The sequence below is a fragment of the Antechinus flavipes genome, chromosome 1, assembly GCF_016432865.1.
Source record: "Antechinus flavipes isolate AdamAnt ecotype Samford, QLD, Australia chromosome 1, AdamAnt_v2, whole genome shotgun sequence".
Lineage (NCBI taxonomy): Eukaryota > Metazoa > Chordata > Mammalia > Dasyuromorphia > Dasyuridae > Antechinus > Antechinus flavipes.
In genome coordinates, this window is record NC_067398.1 from 505,610,364 (window position 1) to 505,624,555 (window position 14,192).

Sequence of the window (14,192 nt, forward strand, 5' to 3'; positions counted from 1 at the left end):
ACAGATCAAAGATTAAAAAATACATAACTTGATGATCAAATTGTGTCATATAAATGTAGCATTTGAGTGTCTGGAGATAAATTTGATTATTCTAAAAACAACTTTTAAATTCCATTTTTTTCTAGTTTTAAGAACTATTTGTAGTATAGGATAGATAGAAATACTAAAACGTATACCAAGAAACTAATTAAGTAATCAAAAACTTAAGAAAAAACATTTTAAAATATAAGGCACTTTTAATTTCATGTTTACTTATTTACCTTCACAAGTGTTTCCAGAAGAAATAGTCCCAGGTCTCCAAGGTTGCTGATGAAAACCAGGGCAGCATTCATTACAGCTCTCTCCACATGTATTATGTTCACACTGACACTGTAGTTTCTAAATAAATGCAAAATCAATTTTTATTACAAAAATAAAGAATTATATGATGCTCTTTGCTCAGAGAAAAGTGAAACCAACAAAAATAATGATGTTAACTATCTTTTGTATAGTATTTTAAATTTTGTGAAATGTTGAAAATTGTTTTCTAGAAATGTAGAAAAAATTCACAACCATTTCAATTTGTATTTATGATATTAAAGTCACTAAGGCATATAAAATCCTTTGATCTGGTGTCCCCACTAGAGGAAAATATCAGGACAGAAAAGTATGCCAAAATATTCATAATAGCACTTTTATAGTAGCAAAAAGAGTGGAGAGAGCGCAAAGAGTGGATGCCCATTGATTGATGAATAGCTAAAAAGCAGTCAATTAGCATAATGAAGTAGGTACCATAGGAAATGAGAATTCAGCGAAATGAAATAAGAACTGTACAAACTAATCCAAAGCAAAGAAAGTAAAACCAGGAAAATAACATACACTATGACTATAGGACAGCAAATACAAACACCACCATATGACAGAGTGATGAACTTAAGGATCAAAAAAAATTTATCTGACTCCCTTCTCATACATTTACTATCTATATGAACCTGGAAAAATTACTTAGTCTTTCAGATTCAGTTTCTTTATTTATAAAATGGGCACAAGATTAGCTTCTTACTGACAGAGTTGTTCTTTCAAAAGACAAGTTGAGGCTATGAAGTTAAAATGTTTTATGTGTCACATATAAGGTCACAAGTTTGATTAGTTTTCTTTACTGCTTTTTTATGTTAGAAGGAAGTGTTCATCCTGGAAGGGAGGGGAATAACATATCAGGAAATGACTGGCTGAAACATCAAAAGAGCAATAAAACTTTAAAAAATAAATTGAGACAATTGAAAGTACTTCTTGTTCCTAAGTTAAATGGAGTCATCTTTTTACTAAAAAGAATGGTTCTTTATAGATAAAAATTGGTATTTTTCTATTGTTTCATTTTAATGTTTGCTATTCCATTTTACCTTTGTAGTTTCATCCCATGGGCAACTACGAGCATGACCATAGCATATACACATTCCTCCAACTGAAATATCTTTTATGGAGTAGTAATACTAAGGGAAAATAAAATTAGAAAATAACACAATTACACTTATTTCATGCAAAAATAAAGAAAATATTAAAATGTCTTCCATTAAAATCTTAAGATGCTTTATAATTTTTATTCATATAAATAAGTTTTTGAATAATGATATTCACAATTTTACAAATTGTGCCCCTCCCCAAACTGATTGATCCTGATTTAAATTAAGAAAAAGTCAACAATCTGCATCACTCATCAGAAAATAAAACAGCATAACTGTAATTACCCAATTTGGAGATTTTTATTCTTTGAATAATTATATATGATATGTCTTCATCTAATTTATCATATAGTAAATCACATTTGTGCCTGACTAGTAGAGTTAGTACATGATAGGGATAAGACATGATAATAGATTTAAATCATTTCTTATAAGATTCATTTAAAATTAGTGATGTGTAGTGCCATCGTTTACTCACAAGACATTTTACTTTATTATACTTGACTTAGAACTGGATGTCCCACATATATCTTAAACTCAATGTGTCAGAAACTTTCCCAAATTCTCTCATCTTCCAAACCTTCCTTATTTCCATTGTACCAGCCAGCATCCTCCCAGACACCCAGACTTTAAACCTAGCTGTCATTCTCTCTCACAGCCCATTTCCAGATCAGATGTCAAAAACTGTCATTTTTACCTCATTACCAACTCTATAATAAGCCCCATTCTCTCCTCTGATATTGCTACCTCTCTGCTACAGACTCTCATCACCTCAAATCACTAATTACAAAAGTATGCTGGTGGATCTGCCTATCCCAAGACTCTTTCCAATGCAGTTCATCCTCCATTCAACTGACAAACTAATATTCCCAAGTATAACTTTTATCATTTCGCCACCTTATCAATAAATTCCTGTTGTTTCCAGGATCAAATGCAAAATCCTCTATTTTGCTTGTAAGCATCTCCCTAACTTGTTCTACCATTCTTCTTAAACCTCACCCCCCTTTCTGTAGTTTGTGATATAGTGACATTGACCTTCCTCATATATAACACTATGTTCTGACTAAGCATTTTTAATGACTGTATGCCCCATTCCTAGAACATCTTTGCTCTTCATTTTTGCCTCCCACTTTCCCTGGCTTCTCCATGTCTCAATTAAAGTCCTATCCGCCTGCAAAAAACACTTTCCAGCCTTCCTGAATTTTAGATCCTTCCCTTTGGGCTTATTTGTATCTAGTGGTTTGCATGTTGATTAGATTGTTAGCTTCTTGAGGGCAAGAACTGTCTTTTGTCTTTCTTTGAATCCTAAGCACTTGACACAGTGCCTGGCATGTAGAAGGCACATAATAAATGTTAGTGCTGACTGGTCTTCACTGAAATAAATTTGAAATAGGAAAATCAAATAAAAAGGTAAATTTATACTAAACAGAAAAAGTCCTTATAGAATAAAGAAAGAGTCATCTGTACTTACTCTTCTTGTGACTATGGGGTCAAGATCTTTAGGATCACGATGGCTGAGAGTCATAAGGTCAGCATTAAGAGTTCTAATTCTCTGCAAGCGGAGACGAATATATCGTGCTGAGGTAAATTCCAACAACTTGGGAGAGAGATCATCAGCACTGGGTCTGCCATTGATGAGTGATGTGTGAATCTGAAGAGAAAGACATACCATTTTTTATATAATGTATTTGCTTAACCCTGACTAAGACATAGGAAAATGATTTCTAGGAAGAGCTAGTTCTCTCCTTTGTGCATACAAAAATTCATTATATCATTAGTATCTTAATTTCAACATCATAGCTTGTCAAATTCATTGATGTGTGAAAAACCAACTATCTAATCTTTTAGATAAAATTAGCTTTATAGTAGTATTACTGCCTCAACTACCAGAGACCACTCACTAAATACCCCTAAAGAGGAATAGAAATGGGAAACTGCATTTAGAGAGGGAACAAGCAAGCATATGGAAGGAAAGCAAAATACATTGAAAATATTTATTCTAGCTTAGAAAAGCATTGCTGTTGACTTCCAGGCCACTCTAACCCAATCCCTTTCTTGACACATCTATCTTCTGCTCCATGAGAAGAACAGCCACAAAAGAAACCACAGGCTTTTTGCTGATTTCTATCATATTACTGCTCTTCTAAAATAAATTAGTAAATGCCATGAATAAATAGAAAAGGGAGAAAAGAGAACAATTGCCTTTAAGCCCATATAATGCTGTGATCTTTTAATTAGGCTCATTCTTGAAACAGTGCCAGAGCTTCTTGTGGAGTTCCAGCTGTGATGTACACTTCAGACAATTTTCTGTAGTTTTAAACTCACCAGGCCAGGTGCTTCTAAAGAATAAATTGTTTTTAATTAAAACTTGACTTTAGTGAAGTGTGTGCACTGTGGGTCAGTCCAGCACCAAAATGCCGCATGTTTCCTAAGCTTTCATACATCTCTGAACATGCAATGACATAAAAGATAACTCTGTGTATGTATGTGTGTATAATCAGGATTTATCTTTCTTGCAAGATATTTTATTTTAATAAGTCATCCTGTGTAAATAATTTGTGAACAGCTGTCCTAGGGAAAAGCACAGTATCAATGAAAGCAAAGCATGGTGATAACCAAGTTACCACTCTAAAGAATAAAAGTCCAAAAAATATTTTTTCTTCTTTCTTTTTAAATTATCCCAAAAACATAGTGATTGAATCCATTTTAAGTATTTAAAAATGTTAGTTTTTAGGATGGTTGTTTTTATTTGTGACTCTCTCAGAACATATATAACATACCTCTCCATGTTCAAGTGGGACTAATCTAGAATAATAGGAAGTACAGATAACTTCATCATCTCGCTTGTAAGTAGGAGGCCCTAATCTTGGAGTGACATTATATCGAGTCAAACATTCTGTGTCGCTGATAGCATAATACTGCCAGGGTGTGAACTTTTTGCCATCCAGGGAGCGTTCCAAAATCCAGTTTCCAGGTCGAGGAGAATTAGCAGCTTTGATAATAATATATGCCACTTGAAAAACCTAAAAGAGAATAGAAAAATGGGGACTGGAAATTAGTAGAGGTGACTGAAAAATGAATGCTCTTCATGAGAAAATGGCTACATGCTAATATAAAAGTCCTATCATTCTTTGAACCAGAACTTTATTGAAAATTGGTCCTAAATTTGATTTTGAATTTTTTCCTTAGAAACATTTGTTTTATTAGATAATTCTAAAATCTCCTCAATGACATCTATGAAATTAATCTCTATGAACAAAAAAGGTTTTTTTTAATTTATTCTATTTTCTGTCATTTCTGTTTTAATAGTATTATTAAGTAACAATTAATATTAAACCTAATGTTCAGATTGTGATAAGGGAGAGATATCACTCCTAAATGGGAAGCTAACAAAAAATATTAAAAGTAGAGATACTCTCAGAGATTTATTAAAATTAGGATAAAGAAGTAAAGTATGAAGTAAACAAGCAAAAATGAGCTCTGTGTGCCCATACATAAGAGACAGAAATTCTGGCTAAGACAAAAGATTTATGTTTATAATCCAGAAATAAAAGTATTTTAATACTGAAAAGCAAAAGAAATAATTTCTGGGTGATAAAATAACCATATTCATTGCTGACAAAATTTCTGGTTACTTAAGTAACAACTAAGATTTGTGTTTATTATCCAGAAATAAAACTAAAATAAATCTAAGTTCCTGGATGATGATATAATTTTTCAGCCTTATTTATAAGCTCTTACAAAAATGAACATTGAATACTATCTTTATATCTATTTGAAAAAATGTATCAAGTCCTAAAGGAAAGCTTCCAGCATACTGAGTGTATCAGCTGTTAGGGATCTATAGAAGAAACATAAAAGAATCACACAAGATGAAAAAGGATTAATGGGCTGCAATTTGCCCAGACTGAGGCAAATACCTACATTGATTAGATCAAAGTTTTTTAAATTGTAGGTCATGACATCATATGGGGTTGCATAATTGAATGTGTGGGTTGCAAAATCACTATTTATTATCAGTAAATGTTTGATTAGTATACCTACTTTGTATACCTATATACCTGTAGTCACGTAAAAATTTCTCAGGGAAAAAAATGGGTCATGAGTGGAAAAAGTTCAAGAAGTATTGGATTATATCACACATTCTTTGAAGTATAGCAGTAACAAGGCAGCATTTCATAAAATGAATTTTAGTGGGGCATGACTAGAAACAGAAAGTTGTTGTGATCAACCAGATGTGGGGGTGATGAAAAGCTGACTCAGGATGCAAAAAAGAAGGGAAACATAGTAGGAATAATTTGAAGAGTAAATAAAATAAAATGAATGAATGTATACTGCAGCAAAAACAAGAAAATCCAAAGGTAAGCTTTTGAGATTGAATGATTAAAAGATAAAGATAAAGAGGGAGGAAATTTGGGGGAAGATGGTACTTAATTCAGTTTGAGGTATACTAAGTTCGAGTCTGACACCATGATGGGACCTCCAAGTGAACATCTCTTGTACATAGAATACAAAACTGCACATAATAAGGAAATTATTATAGGGCAAGGAGTAAAAAAATATGGATTTAAATCCTGTGTTTAATACTTAATTAGTTATGTGATAATGGTCAAGTCACTTAACTGTAATTTCTTCATCATAAAATGTGGAAAATAATATTTATAGTATTTACCTCTTTGGGTTGTTGTAGATCTCAAAAGAGAGAATGTCTACAAAGGGCATTTGCAAATCCTTAAGTACTACAAACATGTCAGTATTATTATTTTAACTTCTGCAAGTTGACTGAGACAGTAGGGTAGTAGATTAGAACTTGGAGTCAGGAAGACTTGAATTCAAATCCTGTTTCAAGCACATGGCAAGCACTCACAAGATGATCAGGAAAAGTGATACAGGGACACTCTCAAAGTCTCCCTTAAGAACTTTAGAAGTGATTGTGTGACATGAGAGACACTGGCACAGGATCACCCAGCATAGCATGCCCTCATCACAGAAGTGCTCTGAGCAGAATTGAATTACCTCAGAAGAAATATGAGATGTGCAAAATTCGAAAAGCCACCCCAAGTGTTCATAGGGACTATTTTTGTCTGACCTGTGGCAGAATATTCTGAGCTTGTATTGGTCTGATCAGCCGTAGTAGAACATACCATAACTCAACTCTAACATAGTGATTTCATTTTGGTCTTTTTGAGAATGAAAGACAACAACCAACCAACCAAGAACTTATTAGGGATGTGATGCTGTGCAAGTCACTTAAATTCTGTCTATACATTCCTATCTATAAAGTAGGGATAAAAATGCCATCTACCTTCTAGGATTGTATATAAAGTACTTTGCAAAATTCAAAACTCTAAATTGGATGGTTATTATTATCATTATCAATATTACAGAAGAATAATAGAATCATATTGTAGAGAAAAGTTGTAAGTTGAATCAGATGTTCGTTGATGCCCCTGTAAATTGTAAGATCCTATAATTTGGAGTATAAGGACTAAATGAAAAGGGAGGGATTAAATGAATAAATATTTTGTTGTTGAGTCATTTTAGTCATGTCCAACTTTTTGTGACCTCATTCCAGATTTTTTTTGGCAAAGGTATTGAAGAGATTTGCCATTTCTTTCTCTAGCTCATTTATATTTACATTTTACAGGGTTAAGTGACTTGTCCAGGGTCACACAGATAATGTCTGAAGCCACATTTGAACTCAGGAAGATGAGTCTTTTTGACTACAGACCCAGAAGTTTATTCACAGTGCCATATAGTGTAACAGGCAGAAATACTCGCCACTATACTAGGAAGGAACCACAATAAATATAGTGACTGCTAAAACTAGAGAGCCAATTCAGTGGGTTGTAGGTGAAAGAGAAATCCAATCAATTCTGATGAATTGTTTCAATCTTGAAAATAGACCACTAATTTCTTTTTTTTTTAATTAATTTAAATTTTATTTTATTTAATAATAACTTTGTATTGACAGAATCCATGCCAGGGTAATTTTTTACAACATTATCCCTTGCACTCGCTTATGTTTCGTTTTTTCCCCTCCCTCCCTCCACCCCTCCCCCCAAGATGGCAAGCAGTCCTATATATGTTAAGTATGTTGCAGTATATCCTAGATATAATACATATTTGCAGAACCGAACAGTTCTCCTGTTGCACAGGGAGAATTGGATTCAGAAGGTAAAAATAACTCGGGAAGAAAATCAAAAATGCAGATAGTTCACATTCGTTTCCCAGTGTTTCTTCTCTGGGTGTAGCTGTCTCTGTCCATCATTTATCCATTGAAACTCTGTTAGGTCTCTTTGTCATAGAAATCCACTTCCATCAGAATACATCCTCATACAATATCGTTGTCGAAGTGTATAATGATCTCCTGGTTCTGCTCATCTCACTTAGCATCAGTCCATGTAGGATAGACCACTAATTTCTAACACATAATGTCACTGCTAGAAGTAAAATCTGAGCTTAAGCATGAAGTCGACTAGTAATTATTAAGCACCAACTAGATTCCTGACTCTAGTAAGTACTGAGGATACAAAGAAAGGCAAAAATTAGCCCCTAATCTCAAGGAACTCACAGTATGATGGAGAAGATGATATTCAAACAACTATATACAGAAAAAATAAATTGAAAATAATCTCAAAGCGGAGGAGCTAACATCAAGAGGAATCAGGAAAGAATTCTTCCAGAAGAAAGCCAGGAGGGAGAGATGAGCAGGCATTGAGAACCAGCAGTTTTGGAGTCAAGAAATGGAATGTTATATTCAAGGGAGAGCAAAGAGGTCATAATCCTTTATTACCTGAGAACATGCAGGTGAATAAGGGGTAAAGATCTGGAAGAGTAGGAGGGGCTGTTTTTTTTGTTTGTTTTGGTTTGGTTTTTGTCTTCAAAACTTTTGATCCTAAAGGTAATAGGGAGCCACCCGAATTTATTGAACAATATAGGGCAGAGGTGTGAAATAGTGACTCTTGTATTTTAGGAAGATCAGTATGACACCTGAGTGAATGGAAGAGAGATTGGAGTTTAACTTTCTATAATGAAGACACCTAGGAAACTGTCAAGCCCCAGGTCAATATTCTATTATTTACCTCCAGGCATGTCCAGGAAATGAAACAGATTTCTAAATGTTCTGAAAACTCAAGGAAGATTACAAATGACCTGGTTATATTAGAGAGTTCCCAAATTGTCCTTAGGATTGGAAAATCACTAAGTTGAGGAAGAGCTAAATACAATTCTGTCCCAAATACAATTCTCTAGTTGGAGTTCTCTAAAAATAATGACAACAAAATGACTGGCACCACCTTTTAAAACATTACATTTGTTTGCCCTTAACTTCCTTTCAGTTAAGGGAAGAAAGAAGAGATAATTGTTGAAGAAACCTCCAATCATGGTTCCTTGCCCCCAAAACTTTATGGTTTTGCAAGATGATAAGTTGAATTACCAGAAAGTATATGATCAAATAATTCTTCAAAAGAAATGAATTTAAAATGTACCCAACAAAGAGGTGATTTGTGAGAGAAAAATATTTATTAATAACAAGAAATCAGAGAAGTCCTCATAGAGAAGATGGTATTTAAATTGGGCAGCAGAGGGAAGGAGGGATATTTTAGGCATAGGAAACAAAAAGATCAGAGTCCAGAGTCAAGACAAGGCAAGATGTGTTGAAAGGACAAAGAGTAGTCCAATTTGGCAAGAGCATAGAATTCATGGCATGGAATAATGACCACAAAGCTTAACACTGGAGATATCCATTGAATACACATAGCCAAAGAAGATTCCATTCACCTTCAGTCCTGGATAATACCAGAGGGAGTTAAGTAGCAAATATCAGAGTTAATCATTGGGCAAGTTTTGTGTTCACAGTCCAAGAAAGAAAGAAAACTAATGGGAAGTATAAAACACCCTATACCTCAGCCTTTCTGCTGTAGCTCTTTTTAATCAAACAATTTCTCCATTTGGGTTTCATGCAGAATGTCCCCTAATTAAATTACTGAGACATGAGGGAAAATTGTAGGAAAAGTGAAGAATTTTAGTGCACTTATCTAAAATATATCTAATTCTAGCTTTGAAGTTGGCTAATGTTCTAATGGGCTCTTCACAAAGCTGGAGAGAGATAAACACTTAGGACCCCTTATGCAGACAAAGAAACTGTCCACTGAGAAAGCTGTCCTGGTTATGAGAGATGGAAAGTCCACAAACATCAATTTAGCATACACTTTACTAAATAAACTTATTCTAAATGGCATGGAATGTTTTGTGAAGAGAAAATATGACAAGTAATATCTTAGTTTTCTTCTTAATTTAATTCAATTTATACTTCTTCCCAGACCTCCTATTTTTCCAAAAAATAAAAAATTAAAATCATTATATTTGTGTGTAGGAAGAAAAAGAATACAGCCATACTTTCTCTCATTTTTTTGAAGATTTTTCTGAAGTAGTATTTTAAATCCAAGTATCACAAAATATAAGAAATCCATATCCATCCATGATAAAAAAAACAAACAACCAACCTAAGAATTATAATAGCATCTACCTTCCAGGATTACTGTTAAGAAAAGATGAAATAATATTTATAAAACCCTACTTAGGGGCAGCTAAGTGGCACAGTAGATAGAACACCAGCCCTGAAGTCAGGAGGACCTGAGTTCAAATGTGATCTCAGACACTTAACACGCTGTAGTTGTGTGACGCTGAGCAAGTCACTTAACCCCAATTGCCTCAAGGGGGAAAAAAAAAAACAAACAAAACCTTACCTATATTCAAAGAGGACCAAAGATAATCACAAGGGTGATATATTGATTTAATCAGATCTGTAAAATATTCAGTATGTAGATAAAAAAGGAACTCTTTGTACCAAAGCAGGTCAGGATCTGCCCTACAATTCAAAATCTTAAAATGTTCTCTTGAGATCTAAAAGGTTAAGCGACTTGAACACAGGTTTTCCAGATTCTGAGACTGCTAATTCACTAAGTCATATTGTTTCTCAAATTTTACTTACTATTTCCTAGATCAATCATTCAATGAGTCGTCATTAATCATGTATGATAGGCTAGGCAATGGGAATACAAATAAAGAAAATGAAACAATCACTATTCTTAAAGAATTTAAATTATAAAAATATCAGGATTTACCAACAATGTACAACATTTCAGATTTTTTTTAGGTTATGGAGGAAAACACAGCTTTCTTTTCTCCACAAAGAATACATGATCATTCTTCCCCTCTTCTCTATGCTTGATTTAACTGACTCTTCACTTATTTCACCATCCACGGAACAACAAATGAACTATTTTTGATTACACAGAGGTTTTTCACTAGTTTTAAAGTCATTACCCTTTTGCTAGAAATGCAGCTGATATAACTAATGTTAAATCTGCTTTCAAAGCAGAGGATCACTCCTTCAAGTTATCCTGTGTTACAAAACAACCACAGTGAGGGGAAAAAAGTAAAGCAAAATGAAGCAGAACACAGCAATAAGAATTTTCAAATAGGCATTGTTCTTTAATTGTAATAGATTAACATTTGTTTCAAATAGGCCTGAGATAGGTAAGTATGAGGATGTGTGTATGTGTGGGGTGTGTGTATGTGAACATAGCTGGATTCTCTCATTTACAGGTTAGAAGTTAGGGTGCCATGATTCCAAAGGTTGGCCCTTCACATATGAATGAAAAGCAATTTTTATCTCTACGAAAGTTTAGTGATTCACCAGATTATCACACAAACTATAAGGCACCCAGGAACCACATATCACTCACCTCTTGAAAATCCTGCCAACTTAACAATAAGATATGTATTTTGTTTTAGTAACTCTGAACACAGAAAAATGTATTGTGTGTTTGTTTGTTAAGAGATTTGTGATTTCATTAGTCTACGGAACTCCCAGAGAAGAAATTGAGTCTACTAAAGCAAACCAATACTTCCTCTGGGATAGTTAATCTTTAAGACAATTGCCTAGAGCGATGAGTTTAGTGATTCACCTAAGGTGTCAACAAGGAGAATTATCCTGAAGTCTTCCATATTCCAAGACCAGCTCTCTATCCATTACCTTCCTTTTATTTTTTATTTTGCAAAGCAATCAGGATTAAGCAACTAGTCCAGGGTCCTACAACTAGTAAGTGTTAAGTGTCTAAGGCCACATTTGAGCTCAGGTCCTCCGGATCTTAGGGTTAGTGCTCTATCCATTGTGCCAACCTATCTGCTCCATTACACTGTTTTAGATAGTATGTACTTAATGAGGGGTGATAAATTGAATTCACACCAATTCTCTAAACAGGGATAGCTCATTCTAATTCAGCATGATGGGATGAGAAAAGACTGCTTGGATTTGGATTTGAACAACCATTCTGCCACCTATTAATCTTGAAACCTTTGGCAGATCACTCTCTCTATTTGTGTATTTTTTTTTCCTCATCAGTAAAATGAGAGGGTTATATTAAGAATCTCTCAAATTATGAGATATATTCCCTATTGCAATGGCTAAAAAGGAGAACCAGCCATCTGACTGAAAACAAATGGGACTAGTTCTTTGACAAGAAGAGAATCAAGACAATAGTTAAATCAACTTAAATAATATTGCTAGGTTACATTTTTGAATCTATTTCTTCCTATCTTCTATCCTTAGACTAATACATAATTATAAGAAAATAAAATTTAAAGTACAAACCTGAAATACTATTCACAACTCCTAGTTAAATAAACTTAAATAATATTGCTAGATTACATTTTTGAATCTATTTCTTCCTATCTTCTATCCTTAGACAAATATATAATTATAAGAAAATAAAATTTACAGTACAAACCTAAAATACTATTCACAACTCCTAATTGTCATAGAAAAGAGTATCTATAAGCATTCCAATAATAATGAAAACCAAAGCAAATTAGGTTTATGAATGTGGTTTATTTCATAGTACCAATATAATTAATTTAAAAAAATATTTTCTTAACAACAGCTCATAATGCTAATGCCTTCTTTCTCGGATGACATTCTATTTATGTTGTCAATATCTTATATGTACATAATGATGTCTCCCCCATTAAAGGATAAGGCGTTTGAGGGCAAGTTCTGTGGTTTTTGCCTTTCTTTGTAACTCCCAAGTTCAGCACAGTGGCTGGCACATAGAAAGCACTTAATAAATGACTGCAATTTGATTAACTAAGAAAGGACTATGATTTATATTTGAAGATCAAAATGTGGACGATGAACCTATCGTTGTTACCAGACTAAAGAAATTGCTATTCTATAAGGTCCAACTCTTCATGATCCCATTTGGGATTTTCTTGGAAGGGATACTGAAGTGCTTTGCCATTTTCTTTTCCAGCTCATTTTAAGATGAGGAAACTGAGTCACAACAATAGATTTGTTTGAAATCACACAGTAAGTAAGTTTCTGAGGTCAGAATGAGTATTCCTGACCTCTAAGCAAGTTCTCTATCCATTTCTCCAGGTAGATGCCAAAACTAAGGAAAGTAGGGCAGGGAAATTATCGCCTAAGGACAATATCCCCAAGGACAACAGGAGCTTCTTTCCCTCTCAAGGCTGCCTGCATGCAAAAGATAAAAATAGGAAAAGAAGAACTTCTGGGGTTGTGCTAGTATGGCTGGGCCATTCTACTAAGTTGAACCCTTTAAAAGGAGACTTAGATGATTCAAGTGGGATCTCTGTGGCATAGGAGTTTGACTTGGGAATTGGGGGGAGGGACATTTTGTCCAAGGTATTTTGGTATTCATCCACGATCTATGTATTCCTGAGGCAATTCGGCTAACAAGCTGCCTAAAGTCTTAGGAATAGAAGGCAGTGTCACAAGATCAATAATAACCGTGTCCCTGAAAATACTCTCTGAGGTATTCCTTGCTCCCTGAATTGAACACAGAGGTCAGGGGTCACAACATTGTGACAGTCAAAGGATACTGGACCTTAACCCTATGATTGCCTTTTTTTCATTATACAAAATGAAGTGAGAAGCAGAAACATCTCATTGACAAGAAGAGAATATTTGAAGGAGCAGAAAGAAACCAATCTTATCACCTCAAATGATTATTGGTATTAGTGATAACAGTAGAAGTCTAAATTAAAGATTTAGGTTCCATCAACCCAAAGGCAATGCCTATATTGGAATATCAAAAATAAGTAAACTCTTTAAGAATATTATCTATCTTTTTTTTTTTACCACAATTGGCCTACAGAGTACAATTTTAAAGCATATTGCTTCTGATGACTCAAAAAATTTCAGAACATTACTCTTAAGAACCGCTCAGATGCTCGAGATAGATGACTGATGGAAAGTCAAATTTGGCTAGAAAGTCACAGAAACACAATATAAAGATATAGGCTATGTATTTTTAGAGCTAAATGGAAATCATCATAATCTAGAGTAGGAAAAGGAATAGGGAAAAGTTCTTATCAGAAGTTATATCATTTTTCATTTAATTCAAGAAAATCAAATTAAATCTCATTTGTCATTTTCAGTGTATCAGTAGTATTTGAAGATGTCTGTTAATACATAGCAGAGTAACTTTACTATATATCCTCTTTTTTTTTCTCACGTAGCCAATATCCTAGTATTTGCCCTCCCTCCCTCATTACCACTCACTTAGACAACTGCAATAAACTTCTAATTGGTTACCCTGACTCAAGTCTCTCTCCATTACAATTCATCTTTTCTTCCAATGCCAAAGTGATTTTCTTAAAGCAAAAGTCTCATCTTGTTATCACACACACACACACACACACACACACACACACACAAAACGCTAC

The 14,192-nt window shown here is 33.9% G+C and overlaps 1 protein-coding gene across 1 annotated transcript in view; it reads right to left on the reverse strand.

Annotated features, from left to right (window-relative positions):
• The window catches only part of LAMA1 (laminin subunit alpha 1), a 183,702-nt gene that overhangs the window by 117,312 nt on the left and 52,198 nt on the right, over window positions 1-14,192 (reverse strand). The window contains exons 4-7 of the mRNA XM_051970426.1: window positions 4,220-4,462; window positions 2,911-3,090; window positions 1,380-1,469; window positions 261-378 (exon numbers count right to left, since the gene is read on the reverse strand). Coding sequence (XP_051826386.1) covers window positions 261-378; window positions 1,380-1,469; window positions 2,911-3,090; window positions 4,220-4,462 — 631 coding nt within the window. The remainder of the gene's footprint in view (window positions 1-260; window positions 379-1,379; window positions 1,470-2,910; window positions 3,091-4,219; window positions 4,463-14,192) is intronic.